Source organism: Coloeus monedula (genome assembly GCF_965178545.1).
Source record: "Coloeus monedula genome assembly, chromosome: Z".
In the NCBI taxonomy this organism is placed as follows: Eukaryota; Metazoa; Chordata; class Aves; order Passeriformes; family Corvidae; genus Coloeus; species Coloeus monedula.
This window is the reverse complement of record NC_138822.1, coordinates 23809190-23831363: the sequence shown is the minus strand read 5'-3', so window position 1 is coordinate 23831363 and position 22174 is coordinate 23809190. Positions and strand designations below refer to the sequence as shown.

Genomic DNA, 22174 nt, shown 5'->3' with positions numbered 1-22174 from the left:
AAAGAGGACAAGCATGGCCTGAGAATAATCACCTGTAAGAATAGGCTTTCTATAATCTATTCTCCTTTTCTTAATCAACTTCTCTTAGCTCAGAAATAGCCCAAGTGTTATGTTTGGACCTCCCTGAACTTGCTGGAAGACTTGGGTTTATCACCATCCTAACCCTTTTTCTCAAGGGACCTATTTAATGTAAGTGTAGAGTTTAAACAATTGTTAACAAGTTTTTTCATGTTTCAGCTGGAGCTCAAAGTTATTTGAACTATTTAAAGGAACTTATCCTTCAGAAATAGGTAAATTTAAACTAAACAGAAGTCCAAATACAATCTTGGACTAATTTAGCCTAGTCAGATCTGAGAGGGAACATAGGGAAAGCACTGTAGATCATCTACAGAAGTTGAAGAAAGAAGTCATGTCACTAAGAGAGGAAGGGAGATCCGAATTTGAAAAGAAAAACAAAGATGGGTTCTTTGCCAAAGGAACCTTTCCTTCTACAATCTCTCAGAAACTAAGGGAGACCCCACTGCGGCCTTCCAGTACTTAAAGGGGGCTTATAAAAAAGAGGGAGAATGACTTTTTGCACAGGCAGAGAGTGACAGGACAAGGGGAAATAGTTTTAAACTAAAAGAAGGGAGATTTAGATTAGGTGTTAGGTGGAGACTCTTGCCTGTGCAAATGGTGAGGCACTGGATAAGGTTACCTGGAGAAGCTGTGGCTGCCCATCTCTGGAAGCGTTCAAAGCTGTGTTTGACAGGGCTTGGAGCAACCTGGTCTTCTGGAAAGTGATCCATTTCAGATCCATTCCAACCCAAACCATTCTAAAAATTTTTAATTAAGTAGTGGACAAAAAGCAAGACAAAATGTTTCAGAATCCTGAATAATGCCCACCAACCTTTTCAGTCATGTTTTACTTTCTCTTCCATTTCTGCAAGATGCTTTCCCATTGCCAGGTGTTGATAAAGGTCTCCATGAAACAAAGAAACAAAAAAAGCATTTACCAGCTGCTGTTTCAAAGGAACTTACTAAAGAAGTAAGCAGATACTCCTTTGAACCTTACACAACATACATGGAAGTCAAGATTATCAGGGTTGCTACTTTACAAGACATTTTTGAGCGTATCACATACTTGTAGGAAGCACTGCTCACAATCTTAGCAATATGGTCCCTCTGGTTTCACTGTCACCTCACATTTCAAAGGCTTTTATTGCCATATTTAGTTTTTCATAAGCCTTCTGGACTCATGTCAGGATTAAATGGATCCAAAGAAAGACCATCTCCCACTCAGATCAGACTGCTGACCAAAAGGTCAACCATTCAGTTCTGCAGAACAATGGTCTGTAGAACAGTGGAACAGCACAATGGCTACAAGCACTGATTTTCATGTTTGTAACACCAGATGCCTATTTTTCACTGTGATCAGTGTGATGTCTGAATAGTAAGGCAGCACCAGCTCTTAGGAAAAGCTCTGTGAAGTTCAGCTACATGATCCAGTTATGACCTTTGCTGAATGCATTATTATATAACTACAGACCACTTTTGCTTAGGGGCTATCAGAATAACTGTGTCAACAGAAACTGCTGTTTAACATTGTTTTGAAGTATTCTCAAATATCCAAAATTCACTCCTTCAGATTGCAACAACAGGTTACATCTTCTATATAGTAAGCTTCAACAGGCAAGTTCACTATCAGAACCAAACTGTTTTGCATCATTTCATTTTACTGAACAGAAGATTAGCATTGAACACCTAACTCTAACCTAAAAGCTGGCCATATTAATTCTACTAGTAATGACGTATCTTGTAGTAATGACATACCTAGAACTAATACAAGAATGGCTCCAGTATTGTTGGACCTGTCATATTTTGTCATTCTGTTATTCATCTGAAAGATGCCTCCTAGGAATGCTTTGTGATTTGAAAACTATGAGGTCAAATATTAACCTTTAGGCCAATTCACAGTTAAGCCTTTGTCCCTGTTAGTTACAAAAAGTGAAAACAACAAAGCTTGCAGCCCCAGTCACACTGAAACCAGTAGCATCATGCAAGGTGTTCTCAGACATCCCAAATGCATGCAGTAGGTACTAGGCTGGTGTACACAAATCTTTTCCCAATATCAATAAATGCAACTTAATAAACTAATAAATAACTTAAAAGGCTTTCAACACAGTAAGATAGTTTATCACCAGCTTCAAAATCTTGATTTTCTGCATTCATTCAGTTTGTTTTCCCATACGGTAGGTTTGCTACATATTAAATATTTAGTTAAGCTTTTCCATTTATAAATGCTTATTATATGCCAAAGCTGTACACAAATTCAAGAGAAAAAGAACAGTAACATAAAACCAGCTAGTATTAATTAAAAAATCCACTGACATTTGCAAAGTGTAATATTAACTGTTTAAAAAAGCTACTGCATATAAATCCCCATTCCTGTTTTGCAAATACACAAAACATCTGAAAAAACAATTTTTTGATTGGAATCTATCTCTCTAGCTAAGCAAAAATTGTAAAGCTAGTACTTTGCTCTTTTTCATACTATATAGCTGCTTTATTGTACAGAAAATCTATTTCTGAAGCCAAGATATATTAATTATCATTATATGGTCAAGTTAGCACAGATTACAGTGGCAAAAGATGATGATTTGACAGAGCAGAAATTTTAAGATTAACAGTTTAAGTAGATCTTTTCTTTCAAGACAGTGTAAGTTCTTTAGTATAGCTAAGTACCTCTAAAGAGGCAGAAAAACCAAATAGCCCTTTCAACTGAACTCCAAAAAAAGAAAAGAAAAATTTAAGTTTCATTTCAAAAGGGGACCTTGAAATCACTAGATACACATACATCTTTCTCCCACAGCCCTGTAAGACACATTCAGTAATTTAAAATAAAGATTCCATATTTCATACCTTCATATATATTATATATCTAATATATAATATATATTTATATGTACATTACACATATACATACAGTGTCAATCAGCAGGATTAAACTGTTTTGTTTTGAAATGTTTGACTGGTGTCATTAATTATTTTCTATTCTTTTGTGAATTCAATGGAATTTATCCACTACCTTAAAAGAAGAACTTTAAAAGATCCAGATGGAATCTGTGGATCAATACTAGCACCAATACAGATGGCCATTACTTCAAAATGACTGCAGGGACTGAAACAATATATTTGTTATAACTCTCTTCTTACTGCACAAGCACTCCTGCAAAATATGTAAGCAGCAATACCTGTCAGGTACATACATCTACTCCTGTTAAATTTATATTTTATACAACTTTCCTTACTGTAATATACAGTATCTCTTTTTTCCTGTTGGATTTTTTCATTTTCCAAGGAGAAAAGTGATCAACAGCTATCCAACAGAATTTTTTTTTTAAATCCCCTCTCTCTCCTTGCACTGTATGGCTCAGTTTCAAGACTTAATCCATAGGCAGCCACGGTCACTATGTCCAGTACCCTTTGAATGCAGTTCAGTCAATAACTGTTGATGCTTAAAACAAATTTTTGAGTTTGGCTTGCTGTTTATGGAAACCAAGATACTCAGAGGTCGCATCTTTTCAGCATGCTTACCACCATCTACAACACAATAATGTCAGTCAGTCCCAATACAATAATTCAATTAATTACCTACCATTTGGGTAACAAAAATAACAAACCCAGTTGCAATTTTAAGCATTTTAAGATTATTTACCCTGAGAACACCAAGGAAGTGTTTAAAAATAATTATGATATGTTTTCTCTTCACATATATAGCTTTCCTTTCTCTTCATCTCCTCTTGGGTACCTGGGTTTGTATCTAGAATTTGACCTCACACTTGCTTTGTCAATTGACTTGTTCATGCCACAGTCAGGTACTGGTGATAGAAGAGCCCAAAAAGGCTTGTAGAAAAAAGGCAAGCAGCAATCCACCAGGTGAGGAAAGACAGGAGTCCCCGGAACAGGAGAGGAGTGAAAATATTCTTTAGGCTTCCCAGAGCCATTGTTATTTGGACTACAGTTACTTTCATCTTTCCATCAGCAGGTGGAGACTCAGAATAAACAGAACTGGGAAGCAGACTCTTTTCTACTGGAGTGTCAGAATTCAATTCTGAGTAGATGCCCCAAGAATAATTACCTGTTAAAAAGAAACAAGTAACAGATTTTTGTAGAATTAAATACAAGTTCTGTTAATTCAATCACTTTACAGATGGGATATATCTTCAATATATTTTTAATACATACACAAAAATGTTAAGTTTTTATAACTTAGTAAATACAAACTATATTCATCTGCAGGACTTTCTGGTCATACCAGCAACCTACTAGGGTAGCATTCATCTTGTATTTTGACATCCTAACATCTACATATGATATAGCTGCCTTGAGACCCCTGTACATCCTGGGTATGATTCATCTCACCAAATGGAGATGTCTACTTCAGGGCAGGGCTAAAGCCTATCTCTATCCATTGCCTTTTTGCAAAGAGAATGACACAGCTGCATGGCAGGTTATGAAAGATATCTCTCACAAGAAAGAAAGAAAAAAACCCCAAACCAGAGCGACTTCAGATCTCCCACTAACTATATGAACCCCGTATCTCACAAGTCCCATTCTAAAAGCCTACTAAAGGCAAAAAAATGAAAAAAATTCCTTCATGAGATGCTAAGGAAGTTAAATCAATCATGTTTATACAGTTCACTTCTCAAATACTCCTAAAAAGACAAATATTTCAACAGAAGTAAACAACTTAATTGGTTGCATTACACAATTTCTCAGAAATAAATCAAACAAATTAGCATGGAATTGAAAAATATCAAAAGGAGCAACAGAAAAAACTGCTTAGAAGCCACACATGAACATTTTAAAGTACAGGAAACTAAAGGGTGTTTTTCAAGTACCCATGAATTCTTCTTTAGTCAGGTGAAAATAAAAAAGCCCTGTGTAGAACAGAATAAACTTTTGTTGATCCAATTTTGCTTACCTAGTGTTTTCAAGAGCAGAGTTGTGTGAAGGAGCATTACCAATGGTGCAACATACTGCAGTGCAATTACACAGAGATAATAGAATACCCGAGCCACCTGGAAAAATGAAGGAGAGTGAAGTTCATGAGTCCTGGTTGATCAAAGCAGACCTTTATGAACATGTCTAGAAAAAACAAATAGTTTATTAAAAATTATTATTAAAAAAACACAGTACTTATGCATTAAAGCTGTTTTAAGAATTTTCTAGTAACTCTTGGCACGTGACATATCATCTTCAGAAGAACTAATGAAGAAATCCCCATAATGAATTCTAGTTTCAGGACATTTACAAATCTGAGAGGAAGTGCTGAAAGAAAATAATTAAAAGCATCAATTCTGTTAAAAAAAAAGAGCATCAATTTTGCTTCTGCAAATTGTATCCCATCATTCAATTTTAATACACCAGAAACAAAAATAAATATATATGTTTAATTTTTCAAGTTCCCAGTTATTTACAAACTAAATCCTATTTCTAAAATGAAGTAGTAGTCACAGTCCAAAGCCTCATAAAAAATAAATGAGAGTTTGGTTGATATTACAGTCCTTTTTCAGAAGCGAGATATTTTTAAGATTTCCCACTGGAAAAACACCTGTATTTTAAAAACAATGACAAGATGAGTTTTCATTAGATCAATAACAGCATTTAAATGATCTTTATTTCAGTTATATGCTATGGTTCATTGAAATGCATATAGATATATCCCTCCCCCTGCTCTCCATCTGTTCCATTTTTCTCAAGATTGTAACAGTACATATTTTATATAAACTATTGACCTAAAAGATTAAATCAAATAAAGAAGGAAAAGAGTCACAAAATCAACAGCAAGCAAGCACTGAAATAAAACTACCCGGGCTTTTAAAAAAGAACAGAATGCAGGGTGGCAAAAATTATGAACGCAGACATGACAGTTTTAGGAATACTTCTCAAGCCTCGAAGGGCTTCTTAACAAGCAAGCATCAAAAAAACTAACATGAGAAGAAAAAGTAGTGGACACTGAGAGAAGAAAAAGCGGGAGACAAAAATATTGTAAAAAAATTGATGGAATATGACAAAAATAAATTAAAAAGTAATGATCACTAGAATCACAAATGATCAGTAGAATGACAGACAGGAAAGAATACACTGGCAGAAGTTCCTAAAAAAGGTAAAGCAGGTATGATTAGTAAAACAATAGAAGACTAGACCTAGAGGCTACGGCCTTCTCAAAGAGAATATATGAAGATACTGGAGAAATGGATTTAAGAAATGCCACAAAGAGAAGACATTACTGTTTCATAGATAGGAATAAAATTCCCAGTACTAAAATAGCGCATTTACAGCAATCAGCACAGTTCTACCCTAACCAGTTGCTACCACATGTTTTTCCTAACTTTTTTTCTGAAGCAAATTCCTAGCCACTTTGTAAATAACTACTGCACAGTTCTCTTATAACCTTCAGACACCTAATGTAACTATAACTAATAATGACAATCCTGGAAGAGGAGTCTTTTTCTTACAGCATGCTTCAATATTCCTCCTGCAATACATCCCAACTCAGCAGGATCATTAGATAGCCCTATCATACAACACTAGAAATTTAAGCTTATTTTGCAGGTAGCACACAACACCCATTCTACCTCCTCCACTTGTTCAAGGTATGCTTTACTACTTTTCTTTAAAAAAAAGAACCCTAAGAAATGTCACCTTATCCACAATAAGATAGGCAGTTTTTAAACTAGGCTGGTGCACTTGAAAGTGGTTTGACAGCATTAAACATCTGTTGTTTTATTCCAAAATATAACCACCTTATCATAAATTCTCCCTCAATTTAAAAATCATAGTTGATATTTTACCCTTCTATCTAAATTTAATTTTTTCTTTCCCATGTTGTAGTTAGAGATCACCACTCACTGGAAGGGATCTTTTTTAACAACTTCCATATAACCAAGGACAAACCATCCACATAACACAGATGATACATCTCTCCATATTTTGGTTTGCAGAATTTCTCTGTAATGGTGCTATTTTTATAGGAGATATAGTCTAGAAAGCTTCATTCAGATTTGAGCTCTGCTGCTGCAGAAGACAACCAACTGGAAAAAAGTAATTTGCAGAGTTGAACTACTACAAATACATAAATCAGTGCCACCATACTTACCATTTTCTGTAAATCAACCATACTTATTCTACCAGCTTCCTTTTTCATCTGATCCACACTTTTCTGGGCTAAATTCAGATAGGCCTGTAAATGATGACGCATCATAGCCAACCGTAAAGCACATAACAGGATTATAATCCACAATCTGATGGTATCAAATGTATCTTCTGACATTCTGTGGATAATAAACAAAGGGTAATGCTGTTTTCCAAAGACCACCTACTGCTACAGTTATTTGTTTGTATAATCTGTAAAGTAATCTTGAGGCAAATTGTCAAAACTAGTTAACACACAAACTACAGTTATGAAGTTCACATGCAAGTAGCATTTACTTTTGCCTTCTTTTTCCTACTTCTTCTCAGAAGCCCTACAGATTTAGATCCAAATTAGTATTCATTTCGCTGTAAACAAGAGCAGTTCTTAAATGCTTAAATTCTGCGTAATGAAGGAAGAACACTAAAGCCCAAGGTTGCTCAGATAAATTACAGGTTTTCAGACACAGAGGACTATACAGTAAACAGTACTACACTGTAAATGGGTACTTCAGTTGCCTGATAAACCCAGTTATAGTTCAACATTCATTTTAAGATAAACTGAGGAACAAAAGATATACAAAATATGTATATTTGCTGTGTTTTATGTAATAGCTCAATGGTCACAGGATCACTCTAGAAGCTTATCTCACCTCTAGAAAGCAAAAAATGTATCAGCCCATCGTATCTTTTTCAAGACTATTTTGAATTAGCAAGACTAGCTGTGACAATGACAATCAACTATGCTTCTTATGCAGTATTTAGGTACCACTCTTCTTGGAAACTCTTTCCCTTTTTGTATTTTAAATATTTTACCTATCAATTCAATACCACTTCATCAGCATGTAGATCTTAAGACAAACATCCTTTCATGTTCAGCTCTCATGCCAACATATCTCAACTATTTTCAGTGAAACTGCTCCTTTCCTACATCAATATGCAGGATACAAGATTCCAACAGCTAGTAGTGAGGAGGTATTCCACCCTTACAAAGAACAACCCATTACTGCCACTGAGATGTCAGAAGACAGCAGCTTTTTGGGAACCACCACCTTAACACTCAATATTCTGCAACCATTTCTCATTCTTTTGAAATAACAGAAGCTCTTTAGAACTCAGCTGCACCTTCCACAATACCTCTGACAACAGATTCTATTAAAAGTCTTTCATGGTTCAATGACTTTCAAACAACTCTAAGACAATGTTTTGTTCTCAATACTCGAGAAAGAATTTTTAAAGGAAATCTTACAAAGGAATGCTCTCTTTGCCCAAAGGTGGGTTCATAATGTAGTCCTTAGTGATTGGTTTTACCCACAGTAGAACCATAAATAAAGGTGCCAAGAAGTTTATATGTAGCAATGTTCTGAAAGAAGAAAAAAAAGAAGGAAGTTAGTAAACAAAAACAATGACCATACTGTTGAAAGTGTATACAGATTCAAAAGGAGAAATCTTAACTTTAAAATAGTTGGGAGAAAGATAAATAAGAAAATTACTTCCCTATTTTATAGGTATCAGTTACATTTCAACAAAACAGTAATACTGCATATTGTGAAATCACACTGGATTTTGGCTTTAAAAAAGAACAGAAGAAAGAGTTGTCAGAGGTCAGATTTCACAGTTTAATGAAGTATTTTATTTAGAAACCCTGACTAAATTAAACTTGGTACTTATATTCAGTCAAAGATACTCAGACCAAAAATCCAAAAAGCCAGCATGGCTTTTCCCTTTTAAAAGCACTGCATAAAACTGCACAATAAAAATAAATATAGTTCTCTTTAGTAATCTTTGAGTACAAAACAGTGGAATTTAAAAAGGGGATATAGTTTTGGAGTTATCCCTGAAATTAACATCCTTCTTTATTTCTAAATTTTCTTCTCTATTTCTAAAGACATTTTCCCAATCATTTTTCATACTAAAATGAATTAAGAACAGTTGAAGGGATTGGGTTGTTTTGTTAGTGCAATATTTCCTCACTAAGAGAATCAGGGTCACTATACTATAGAAAACACTACACTACTTCTACACAATAGAAAAAATGATGTAATCAAAAGTTGTTCTAAAGAACACAAGACTTCCAGATTGCAAACTATCAAGCTTCCTAAAATCATTAAAATCTTTGCATGTTACAGAAATTGTCATCACATACAAATTTTAATCTTTGGTTTCAGATGAAGAAGTCAGCCTGGCTAGCTATTAAGTATTGCTAGGGAATGCAACAGCATCAAGAACAGTCCAAAGCATTTCATTAGATTGTGAAAGCCTTTTACCTGAGCTTCTACTTATTTAAGAGATCCTACTGATTTAATGGAATGTGCCAAAGGGTGGTTAGAAGCACTTTTTTTTTTTTTTTTTTTTTTGGGAACAGGCAGAAAGGCTGTTGAAATACCCTTTCACACTCTGGCAAAGGAGGGAATGTGTACAAAAATTGTACAAATTTGTTAAGAAGACTCCAAATATATGCAGGGAAGGATACTACTGGCAAAGAAAAAAAAAAAAATCAAACCAGTTCTTAAAATCAAAATGGACACCAGATGATTTTTATTCTGTTTGCCCAAAAGTGAACTTACTCCCTATACGCATAAAAGAATCACAGTAATAATTCTGAACATATTAGCAAAGTGGTACTTAATCATTAACCTTGAAGGTTTTGGGCTTTTTTTGGTCAGTGTTCCCTGCAAGTTAAATGTTCCATTCCATTAAGGAAGAGATTTTGTGCTGGGCTTTTTTGGGTTGTTTAGTTTTGGTTCTTTTGTTGGATTTTAAGGGAGATTGCTATGTTTTTTGGACAGCTTAGGGGACTTGGACAGCTTGGGGACTTTTTGGTTTGATTAAGGTTTTTTCTTTGGTTTTTGTTGTTTCTGTGTTTTGTTTGTTTGGCTTTTTCTTTGTAGTTGTTTTGGTTGATTTTTTAAAGTAGAGTATGTATTTGACTGCAGAGACACACACTGTTTTTAGCACCCAACTTAGAAAGCTTTGTATCAGTGAGACGTCATCCTCATTTAAGAACCCCCTTTAGTCACTGTCAAAGAACTGTAGTCAGTAAATGATCTACTCACTGACAAATCAATGTGCATCAGCAAAGACAAGTTATGTTCTTCAGGTTTATTAGAACCTGGCACTTGACAATTACTCTTTATAATGACTTTACCTAATTATATTGGTACCTTTTAATCTATTTAATATAATTTTCACATTGTTCCACTTGAATAGTCAAAGTATTGGTAGACTTTTGAAAATAACTTGGTAGTGTTGCACAAAGTTATCTTCAACAACCAGTTCCAATATCTTCTAAAGAAGCTAGAGAAGTTTTAATTTTCAAAACCACACTTTAGTGGGTATTAATTCCCCTTTAGTTCTTGATTAATGGATTTTTGTTTCAGAGTTTGTATTTCTGCCTAGGATGTCATGTCCATTGATCAAGGAAGATGTTGAAATACAAAAAAGACACAAGGAATTTTAAAATATTGAGAACCATAACTAAGAAGAACTAAGCAGTTTATTTATCTGAAAAGAACAGATCAGGAAGTGACTCAGTCACAGTCTACACACAGACAGAAATGTAACAGCAGATAAAACAAGCCAATAGCTGGCTGCTATACATGGACAACTACACTGGGTGCAAGTGTACTTGCTTATAAATTTACCAAGACTGATGGACTCACTTCAAACAGATTAATTTTTAAGCTGAACATTCTGAAGGGAAAGAAAAAAAATGCAGTTTGAACAAAAATTATTTTTCTATTGGAAAACATAATGGTTGTCTTAGGAAATTTAGCAGACTTAGTACCCACACAGCCCTATGCTGCAGAATCTGTCATTATCATGTATTAAACATCAACAGTCAAGATCTCTGAAAACCACTTGGAATTTCACCCTCAACCTGAGAATGCTCAAGAGAAATAGTTAAATTGAACAGAACATTTTATTATCAAATGAAAAGATGGCTGAAAATGAAAATATTCCTTTAAATTGGTATTAACATGATTCTTATTAAATATTCTGGGTCATTTTTACATTTTATCGTATGCTAAATTTATTAAAGGAATAATGCCCAGCTGGAAGTGTAGGTGGAAAAAAACAGTCTGCGGTTGTACTTCTATTTCCTGAAGGTTATCTTAGCTTCTGGAAAGACATGATGGGGGAAAGAGCTGGACACAGAGACATTCATGGTGGAGCTCTTGCAGGAGGAAAGGAAAGCTCCTTTAATTGGGACTCTAAATTACAAGGTAAAGAATGTAACAGACTGGCATAGCACAGGTTGAGCAGAAAGTGGCAGGTTGCAAATCTGCTCCAGATATGAAAAGCAGGCAGCAACAGAAGTCTTAAGTCACTACCTTCTTGTTGGAATAGTTTGCTTTGTTTATTTTTAGACATAAAAGATTTAAGACTGAGTCGCATATACCTATTTGCATATATTTTCTCTTACTGTGTTATTTTTTCTGTTGCTAAATTCAGAGCATCCAGATGCATTTGAGCCAGTCGCAAGCCAGGGAATGTCAAAAAAGCACCAATAAGTGAACACAGAACAGCCAGGAACAATTTGAAGGTTAGTTTAGACACAGGACCCCTAAAAGAAAAGAAAGGAAATAAGCATTTTCTTGGGGAGGAAGTTGGGGGAGTGGGGAGTATCAGAGACTACTTTCAACCCAACAGTATCTAACATTTAATTTAAAAAGCCAACAGTATTCTATAGGCTTCCTCTGGAATACTAACATTACTCAAACCAATCAGAAATTAAACTTTTTAAGGATACTTTCAAAACCCAACCAAGTCACCTATTTATTTCCTAGAAAAACAGAAAACCTAATTTACTGCCTGTGAGATGTTGATTTGTTAGTAGAGAAGAAGAAAAAATAGAATAATTTTATATTGTAATAAACAACAAATTATATAACAGAAATAACTAAAATAGAATGAATTGTGTTTTCAAGAGGAACACATGCCTCATAAGTTTACCTGCTCAAAGATAAAATGGGTATTTTATTCTACCATCATCCATTAAAAAGCTCTATCAAACTGTATTACTGCATCTTTTCACAGATTTATCTGAAATGTATGTGTGGCCATTAACATGTCTCTTCCAAGTGATTACTACTGGATATAAAAAAAATTACAGGAAAAATATCCAGGATCAACCAAATCACAGAATTAATTACATAAGTAACAAACACTGCATAACACAAAGAAAAAACCAAACCAAACCCCTCAAACAAACAACTAAAACATCATAGTTACAGTGAAATATAACTAAGAGATTAAAGAGGAACAAAACCAAATCTAGTGATCCAAAATGAGTTTCAGATTCTTTCTTAACCTATGTCACCTAAACTATCAAGAGACACCATCATTAACTCAGTTGCTGCTAAAAGCAGGTAAAGCACTCCAATAGTTTAAAACTAAACAAACACTTATGAAAATGAATACAGAAGTTAGTGAACTTGCAATAGCTTAGGAAAGCAGGTTAAAGAAAGGCTAAGAAATACATGGGATTCAGTTACCAGTTTCCCATGAGTTTATTCATAAATTACACTAATCTAGTTTGAGGAAATTTCTGTTCCTCAAAAATAAAGATATGCCATGGCTTCTGCATGATACTTGAGACCTATCAAGCAAGAAATTCAATGTTGTGCTTCCAGTGATGAAATACTCCCAAAATTTTAGCACACACGTATAAGGAACTGTAACAGAAATCCATTTTGCAATATACAAAGGCTGCCTATGACAGTATTTGTGTATTTATGTAACATCGCAAGCTATGGCATGCTCCTTCAGCAGTCCATAAAAAACTTAGATGTCCTGTAGCAAGCAGATGTTTTTGCATGATAGGAACACAGTTACAACCTGAAAACAAGACTGAACAATACAATTTACTCCTAATGCCAATTTTAACACAAACTTTATCATGTAGGTTTTGCACACTCATCCTCTTGCATGCCATAGGAATGACAAAAAAATATTTATCTATTTAAAATAATCCTTGCTGAAGGGAAATACTGTGAAAAAAGTGTTTACACTTTTGAACTATATTTTACGAACTACAATCAAAATGTCAGAAAATATATCCATATTAAAATGAAAACACTAATGCAACTTCAGTTACTTGTTGGTACTTTCAGATTCCTATCATTAATCTCTTTAAACTATTGTAGGGATTATAACCCTGTACAAAAGCAAAACATTCAACACAAATGCTTGCTAAGAAAATCCAAATGGTTCAGTTATAAATTCAGATATAAAGAGACAAGTGTATTTCCAGAAACTTACTGGGATTCCAAACCTTGTTTTTCAAGAAACTGCATAGCACTTTCTGAGAAATTCGAGAATCCTGCAGAGACACATATATTTATTTTATTACAGTACAAATGAAGAATCCCTTTTGTGACACAAAACACTGAGCAACAGGTCATCTTTTAAAAATTTTTTCCTATGGCTAGCAGAGCTCTTTCATGTGCTAATTAGTTAGCTACAATACAATAAAACTTGTTTAACAACATTTGCAATATTTGGACCCTTCAGGAAGATGAAAAAAGCTAACTTTTAAAATTCTTTTCTGGTAAGGGAGCTACACTTTACTATGAAAGTCAAGAAAGGCTAACCTATAACTGGAAGGTAAAGACAATCAACAAAACAAACAACCTAGGCAAAGACTACACTACTTAAGAGAAAGCCAGGAAATTATACAGGATATTATTTAGAATCCTAATTCCAAAGCAAATTTTCTTAGAATTTCTTACGACTTACATCATTCATTTAAACACAGATTTTATCAAAAACACTGGAAATAATTTTCTTTCAGATCATGCAATCACTACAGCCATTTCAAACAAGAAAAGGAGTTACCTGATTCCAGTCCAAACTCTAGATAGTTTTCTGTCACAATGAGTATTGCCATTGCTTTCACAAAGAAGAAAAAACCAAAGGTGACACAGACTGATCTTTCACCTCCGTCCTCAACTTTGAAATAATGGGTAGTCAATGAAAACAGTACCTTACTACACATGAAAAACGTCAAGGAAAATCTAGTTTGTAAAATAACTGCAACCAAGAATGATAAACTTGTATTTCAGTTATCTACACTAGGGCTGTTCTATTGTATGCATTTATTTCTTTTGAAGATAATATGTGTTCAGCCGATTTCAGGTTAAATTACAGAACACATTAAAGCATAATAATCACATAATGGGTAGCCAGGAATACTCTGGAGTAGAATTTTGATCTAGGCTTACTTATAATAAGAAAGAAGACACATGAAAAGACGGAACTTATATTTCTCTCCTTTCAGATAGAGTAACATTGTTTGAAAAAGACCTTTAATATCAAGCCCAGCCATGAACTCAACACCAACAAGTTCAGCACTAAGCCATGTCCTCAAGCACTTCAACTATGCACACATTTGAGACTTTCAGCTATCAAAGAGACTTAAGACAACAGCACATTGAGGCCTATCTAGGAAGGAAAAATCTATCCTGTGTTCACCTTGGAAAAACAAGAGTCAGCCTTAAAACCCATCTAAGATCTGGTATGATATATCAAATCCTTTTATCTAGTCCCACTGCCACAAAGACAAACATTTAAGACATTAACCTGCCCTGTTATCAGGGTGTGTTAAAAATATTTATTGAGTATTACTTTTTTACACATTTCTAAATTAATTCTAAAGTGAAACAGATTAGGATAAAGTTTTCATGATACACTATCAACTCTTACTACTATGAACTGCAGCTCGCTATAATTTAAATGGTAGGCAATATATAGTCCAGATTTAAATGAAGTATTTGGAGATCACTCCAGGCATTATGTGATTAAAAAAAAACCAAGAGAAAAATGAAAACCAAGATTTCAAGTGTAATCTCTAACACTTTTATCACCCACTACACAGTAACATAGTTGTATTTGCCCATGGGCAAATACAACTATGTTATTTCATTTTTTAAAAAAAAAATCATTTTTTGGCTATCTGTTCAGTAAAACATTTGAACAATTATCAGTCTCTCAAGAAACTATGATTATGCAATATCATAACTGATAATATAATATCATATAACCACTTCAGTGAGCAGCACACATTTAACATACACATTGCTGAATTTCCTGTATACGCAGAGAGATTCTAATATGCACAATGTGGTCTAAGGACAGCATCTAGTAATTCCGATCTCATAGTAATCACCTTCAGATCCCTTCACAATCTACAGAAAGAACTGTTACATTGAAAGGAAGACTTACGTCATCCCAAAGAGAAGTACGTAACAGATCATACAGACTGTGCTCTGGAAAGCCTTGTTTCTCTAAAAACACATGCTTAAACTAAGGCTCTTTTTACAGCTAGGAACATTAATTACAAATGGAAAACACCCTAAAGTTATACAGAGGACTTAATAACAGTTTGTGATCAACAGTCCTAAATTATAATCAGATTTATAACACCCTAGATACTTCATGACTTCAACTATAGATTGTGCCTGAAGGACTTGGAAAATTCAGTGAGGAACAAGAAAGCATACTAACAATAAATTCCAATTATAGTGCAGATTCAGAACTCAATAAATACTTAATGATTATGTAAACTACACATGACTGAAACCCTCTGTTAGTTAAACAATCACCACTGCTTCTATTTTTGGGTTGGAGAAAATGGAAGCATTATGGCTTGCTTCATATCACTTCTTTCCACTGCATGACCTAATACTCAGGATCTACTGAAGGAATAATTTCGGAGTATTCAGTGCTACGATAATAGATTGCTCACACCAGCCCTCCCTTCATTCAGTTTTTTTTGGCCACAAGAGGCAGTATAAAATTGTATATATAGCTGTATATAGCTGCAGGCACTGTAGAATTTATGGTATAATAATAGAGAATTTATACCCTTTTATGAAAATAATTTTATTTTTTGAACTGCTGCGATTTTGGATTTCTTTATAGTTCATATGGTTGAAGTGAAAAAGATCCATCTTCTGTTCCTACTAAAACACATAAAAACTGTGAATTCACAGAAGCACAGAATATTCTGAGTTGGACAGGATCCATAGGATCATCCAACTCCTGGTCCTGCACAGCACCATCCCCAAGAATCACACCATGTGCCTAGCACCACTGTTCAAATGCTTCTTGAACTCTGTCAGTCTTGGTGCTGTGAGCACTTCCCTGGGGTCCTGTTCCAGTGCCCAGCCACCCTCTGGGTGAAGAACCTTTTCCTGATATCCAGCCAAAACCTCCCCTGACAAAACTTCAGGCCATTTACTCGAGTCCTGTCGCTGGGCACCACAGAGAAGAGATCAGTGTCTGTCCCTCCTGTTCCCCTCAGGAGGAAGTTGCAGACTGTGATGGGGTCTCCCCTCAGTCTCCTCCAGGCTGACCAGACCAACCAACCTCAGTCACTCCTCATACGGCTTCCCCTCCAGAACCTTCACCATCCTTGTGGCCTCCTTTAGATTCTCTCTAACACCTGAATGTCTTTCTTAGTGCAGGACAATACCATACCATCCCTTGCCTGGCTGGCGATGCTGGCTCCTCCTGGCTGACTCACATTCAACTTTCTGTCAACCAGCAGCTCCAGGTTCTTTTCCATGGCACTGCTTTCCAGACTCCTGCTCCCTAGTCTGCCCATACATTCAGGGCTGCCCCATCCCAGGTGCAGAATCCAGCACTTTCCCTTGTTGAACTTCATATGGTTGGTGATTGCCCACATCCCTAATTTGTCAAGGTTTCTCTGCAGGGCCACCTTGACTTCAAGGGAGTCAACAGCTCCTCCCCAGTTTTCTACCATCTGCAAACTTGCTTTGTATCCTTAGTACAACTTATCACCTCTTACAGGCATGAAACAGAGGAAGCACTTGTCAGCAAAACTCAAAATTGTTCTATATTTAACTTTGACATATCATATTGACTGCTTTCTGTTGAAAATATTGAGGCAACCAGATTTTTCTGAATCATCCATTATCATAGAATCATTTCTGGTCTTGACATACTGAGTTAGTGATTAGTTGAGTAAGTTTTAAGTATTCTCTGCATCCCAAAGGTCTGATGTCACAAGATATGAATGAACTCCTTCTGAAATCTCCTCTGACTAGGTTCCAGTGACCACTAGAATTGTTATCAATACCTCTGTATTCTACCTCCTTCACCTGAAAAGCTGTAATGCCTGGAATAAGTTATGTTAATATATTTATGGAGATGTTTAGGCTAATATAAAGTTTAAACTGTGCTTCCTGTTACTGCATCCTTCTACATGACCACTAACTCCTCATACAGGTACTAAGCACAGACTCTAACAGCTACCTGCACATTCACACTACTGAGACAAAAATCTTGCACTGACAGGCAACTTAACCCTTTTTTGAAGTTTTGCCCTGAACTGATGACCAAATGAAAGCAATGACAGGACAGTGTTCAAAACCACGGTAAGAAAATATTACTGCAGTGGGTATTCCTACAATATATAATTCTCAACTCTGTTTCACCTAGAATTGTAATTACTGTTGTGTTATTTAAATTGACTACTCCTGAGATAGGAGAGATGAAGCAAACAGGGCATTGTCAGCAATAAATCTAAGAGTACATTGTGGCTTTAGTATTATAAGCTTGTTTTTCCATTAGTTCTATTAAACTCTCCCTCATCCTCAAAACAGGAGTGAAAGGTGTTGGCTATCACTTCTGATTTTTGAAGCAGTAGCTGCATCTTCTTCCTTCTGCAAAGATTAAACTAAAATTCGTGACTTCACACAAAAAGTAAAACAAAAGATGTGCAGTAACAACTATATATTACCTATACTATAGCTATAATACAATTAAAAGGTGTGCAAGAGCCAGACACCAATTTTCTTGTCACAGAAGACTACAAAATCCACCTTCTGGACCATGGATCTGTTCACTGACATGTCAAAGGAGAAATACCTGATCTGGCAGCAAGCTACTGACAGACTTTTTTCCAAATGGGAGTTGACTCTCTCTTCTAGCAAGTTTTTATACATTGCAAGCAAAAATTATGGAAAAATTCTATCATTTATACTTCAGTCTACTTAGAAAATAATTCCTGTCCATACCATAAAGGCAGCACACATTTTAATAACTATCAAAGACAGACAAGCAGTAAGCATACTCAGAACTCTTAGTCAAATGTAACCAAACATTAGAGTTCAAGGTTTTACGTAACACCACGAGCTACTGCTAGTATTACAAACCAACTGAACAAACCACAGCACATTAAGAATCTCTAACAAAGAACTAGCATTTATACAGAGGAAATAATTTTGAATATTCAAGACGTTTATCAACTGTAATTTAGCACTTCATCTGTTCTCAGCTGCTGAAGGAGCAGAGGAGCTGTAGCAAATCACTTTCCAGTTCACCTTTCCATAATCTGCATTCTTACAAGCCTTTGTTCAATTCCACTGCTCTATCCCCCATCATATCTTTAAAATGCAACTTTCCTCCCTAAAATGTGTGTCTGGATTGGTTTGAGGAAAACAGTTAACTACCATGCAAGCATCTATGTCTGACACTGCCTTCTTTGTAAAAAAAAAAAAAATTAACTGCCTTCTTCATAACAAAACAAACATTTTATGCTTTGATATTGCCTGTTTCCTAAATACTCCACTTCCATTTCCTTCAGTTTGAGAGGTGAGTTTAGCTCTTCACAGAGCTGTTCTTACAACTGTCTACATAACTTATTTTCTGTAAGAATGCCCTGAATTTATTTTAAAATTATGAATGAATGCACATATTTTTGCAATAAACTAGTATACACATCACTGTACTATTCTGTTCAGGAACTATGAGATTAAAGATACTGAAAACAAAAAATGTGCAATAAATTTCCAAACATCTCCAAAAGCTGGACTTTCTGTACACATAACTATTTCTGACTGCCAAACTGAGCAAAATCAAGTTAGTTTAGAACCACTACATACTACAGATGAGCACTAACTGTATTTGCATATATGTATTTTTCTCCTAAATGGTCTGGTATTGATGTTAACAAGCTAATGACACCAGCATTTACAAAGACCATGTACAGCATATACATTATCCAACAATGGCACTAGCTTACAGGATCCTTTTACCAAATGCTAAATATTTCTGTATCCTGTCCATCAGTGGCACACAGATTTATATGAATTGCAGAATGATGTAAACTATTTTAAAACACGCAGAGGGATTCAAGAAAACAGAAAAGGATACACTGCAAAAGCCAAGACAAGCAGACACCACACTATGCTGATATTCATTTCTTGTGAGGGCTTCATAATGCTGTAATAGGCTTCTGTCACCACATACACAACTGTAGCTGCAACAGTGAAATCCACCAACCACTGATATTCTGGAAAGTAATGCAATGCTGAAAAATATAAAGTTTGTGAATGTTAAAGGTATGTTTTAAGGCAGTTACTGATGTATATAGAATGGAGTAGCAATCAAAAGAGGTTTTGAATTGTGTATTAAGTGTATTGAAGTTAAGTTTAGGTAGACCCAGATCAACCACATAAAACTCAACAAATGTGAAAAAGTCACTCAACAACGTTAAGTTCATTCTTCACTTCTGTCATCCAATATGTGATTTCTACTCAAATTTATAAGGCTACAAGGTTTTACTATTCTATCACCTCAGTTTTTATAACATCCTAAATTCAAAAAGCATACTTAATTTAGATTTCACAACACAGAGAGTAAACAGTTTTCCAGTTTAGTCCATCTGCAAATCCAGGTAAGAGAGGTTTTTTGACCTCTAGTTAAAGACTAAAAGCTCACTGGCTATCATTTATTATATTACAAATAAACACTTCTTTTTATATTAAAAAACCCACCATCTAAAATACTGATGGTTTGCTCTTCGAGATTTTGTTAATACATTCTGTAAAGCAATAACCATTGTGTAAACTTCACTGTAAAAATTCTGGGGATTATACTGTGTTGCATACAGGCTGGATGTTATGGAGAGAGTTTCCACAGGTGTTGGAAACTGCAAAGAACAATTTGTGACAACACAAATGGTCCCTCCCAAACACCTTCCCTACATTTACACAGTTTGAAAGTGAGAAAACGTTACTGAATGTTTGACTTGACTACAAGCTACCTGCTAGCAAAGATATTAAATTTGGCAACCTTAGGTATTTCCAAGTCCTACACTTATTTTGAAATAACAATCTGGTTAGATTCCCCAAAAAACTGTATATATTACATTTCAAACACAGTAAACCCTATCCTGTATCACTCAGGTTGACAATTAAATGCTATAGTTTAATGAAAGTAACACTAGTTGAAACTTGTGAATGCTCTATTTATGCGCCAGCTTCAAAAACATCATTTCTGTTACACAAACACTGTCACCCACAATTTAAGCCAAGAAGTCTCCTGCATAGGAATATCCATCCTTTCTTTCTATACTTATCCAGAGAACGCACAAATATAAAAACATAGGTAGGAAAAAAATACGTACCACATACATACCCATGTATGAATTTTCTATAACAGAATGACTGATGATAATGAAGTAACCAAAAATTACCATCTAAAAAAATCCAGTACCTTCTACAACACTTCATGCTGTATATTTCTGTACTGTCACTTGCCATTTTTAAGCATTTTACCTGAATGCATCAGATGTGTGGTTGAAAGGTCTTAGGTTCCAATGCTGAAGCACATTTCCTATTTTAGATGATCATAAAGTAAATGGCTTGATGTCTGAGAATTGTTACTTTCTTGTACAAAGCTGAAAACTCTATTTTGAATAGACTATGATGTGATTCTTCTAGTGTCATCTCATATTGCTATAGGAGCCTGATACAATAGTTGTGGTTTATGCTGGATTTCACCTACTTATCCCCTTCCACAACACTGCTATTAAAATGTCACCCATGGAACACGAAAGGAGACTTAAGCCCTACTGCCTGCTTTCTGATTTACGACCAGTTTTGCTTCTATTCATTCACTGTCTACAAAAAAGATATTTCAGCATTCATCACAAATAAACACTTCATAGACTCAGGATATATTGGAAATAATATATTACTCTTTGCATCCTCTTACCAATAGTGTCCCTTTCTGTTACAGATTTTGTTTCCAGATGAAGATCAATATCTTTTGGAATGGTTAAGGGTTTGTTTTCAATATGACCATTATATTTTCTGTAAAATAAATAAATAAATAAATAGGTAGCACAAGCATGGATGAAACAAAATAGAATTTTTCAATATATAATGACATTTCACATTCAAGAAAAATGCAGACAGCTTTTTTTTTTCCAAATACGAATATTTTTATGTCTCTAGCTAAAAGTAGTGCTTCAAGTTCAAATTTTGGAAAACAATCAGGTATGTTAATGGCTTCCAGCTATAACCTGACAGACTCTGACATCCTATTGTGGTATGGGTTTAAATGGGTTCCAGATGCTTTAATCTGAGCATCTGTTGAGTCAAGATCCAGGGGACAGTATTTATTTCAGCCCACTGATTTTTTCTATTCAGAGCTACAGGGTGTTCCCAAGGTTAAAAAAAGAAAAGAAATCTTGCATTAGTCCTTCTCGTCACAACAAGCAAGTACATCACATGAGCTGAACTAACCTAGATCCTTGAAATGTCCAGCCAACTAGCCATCAAGCAAAGGCAATTAAAGTTATCTTTCTAATCTAAAAAGGCATGTATTTAGAACAAAAGGCGTTTTTCATCTGGAACTCTCAAACTATACCAGTATCATGATCTTTGCTTCCCTGAAATTAAGTCACACTAGTAGACTTCAATAAAAATCCCAGCACGCTCTTTAAAAAAAAAAAAAATTAAAAAGATCGAATGGTGTTTTGTTAGATTAAAAAATCAAACCTAAAACTTAAAACCTCTGAAAGGCTAGAAGGAAACAACAGACTGCCACATTTTAGAATACCACCTCTGAAATTAGAAAAGGGGAGGTGGATTTTCCACAGAAAAACAAATTATTTGGGTATAATAATTAAAAGGAAATCCAATCAATCATGAACTTCGTTTTCAGCAATTTTTTCATTTTA

General features: G+C 35.0%; 1 protein-coding gene across 1 annotated transcript in view; it reads right to left on the bottom strand.

Moving 5' to 3' along the window:
- Positions 1-601: 601 nt before the first annotated feature.
- TMEM161B (transmembrane protein 161B) overlaps positions 602-22174 on the bottom strand; it is a 36503-nt gene continuing 14930 nt past the window's right edge. The window contains exons 4-12 of the mRNA XM_082300854.1: positions 21205-21302; positions 19360-19516; positions 14017-14168; positions 13441-13501; positions 11603-11743; positions 8426-8539; positions 7145-7319; positions 4967-5063; positions 602-4120 (exon numbers count right to left, since the gene is read on the bottom strand). Coding sequence (XP_082156980.1) covers positions 3843-4120; positions 4967-5063; positions 7145-7319; positions 8426-8539; positions 11603-11743; positions 13441-13501; positions 14017-14168; positions 19360-19516; positions 21205-21302 — 1273 coding nt within the window. The 3' untranslated portion in view covers positions 602-3842. The remainder of the gene's footprint in view (positions 4121-4966; positions 5064-7144; positions 7320-8425; positions 8540-11602; positions 11744-13440; positions 13502-14016; positions 14169-19359; positions 19517-21204; positions 21303-22174) is intronic.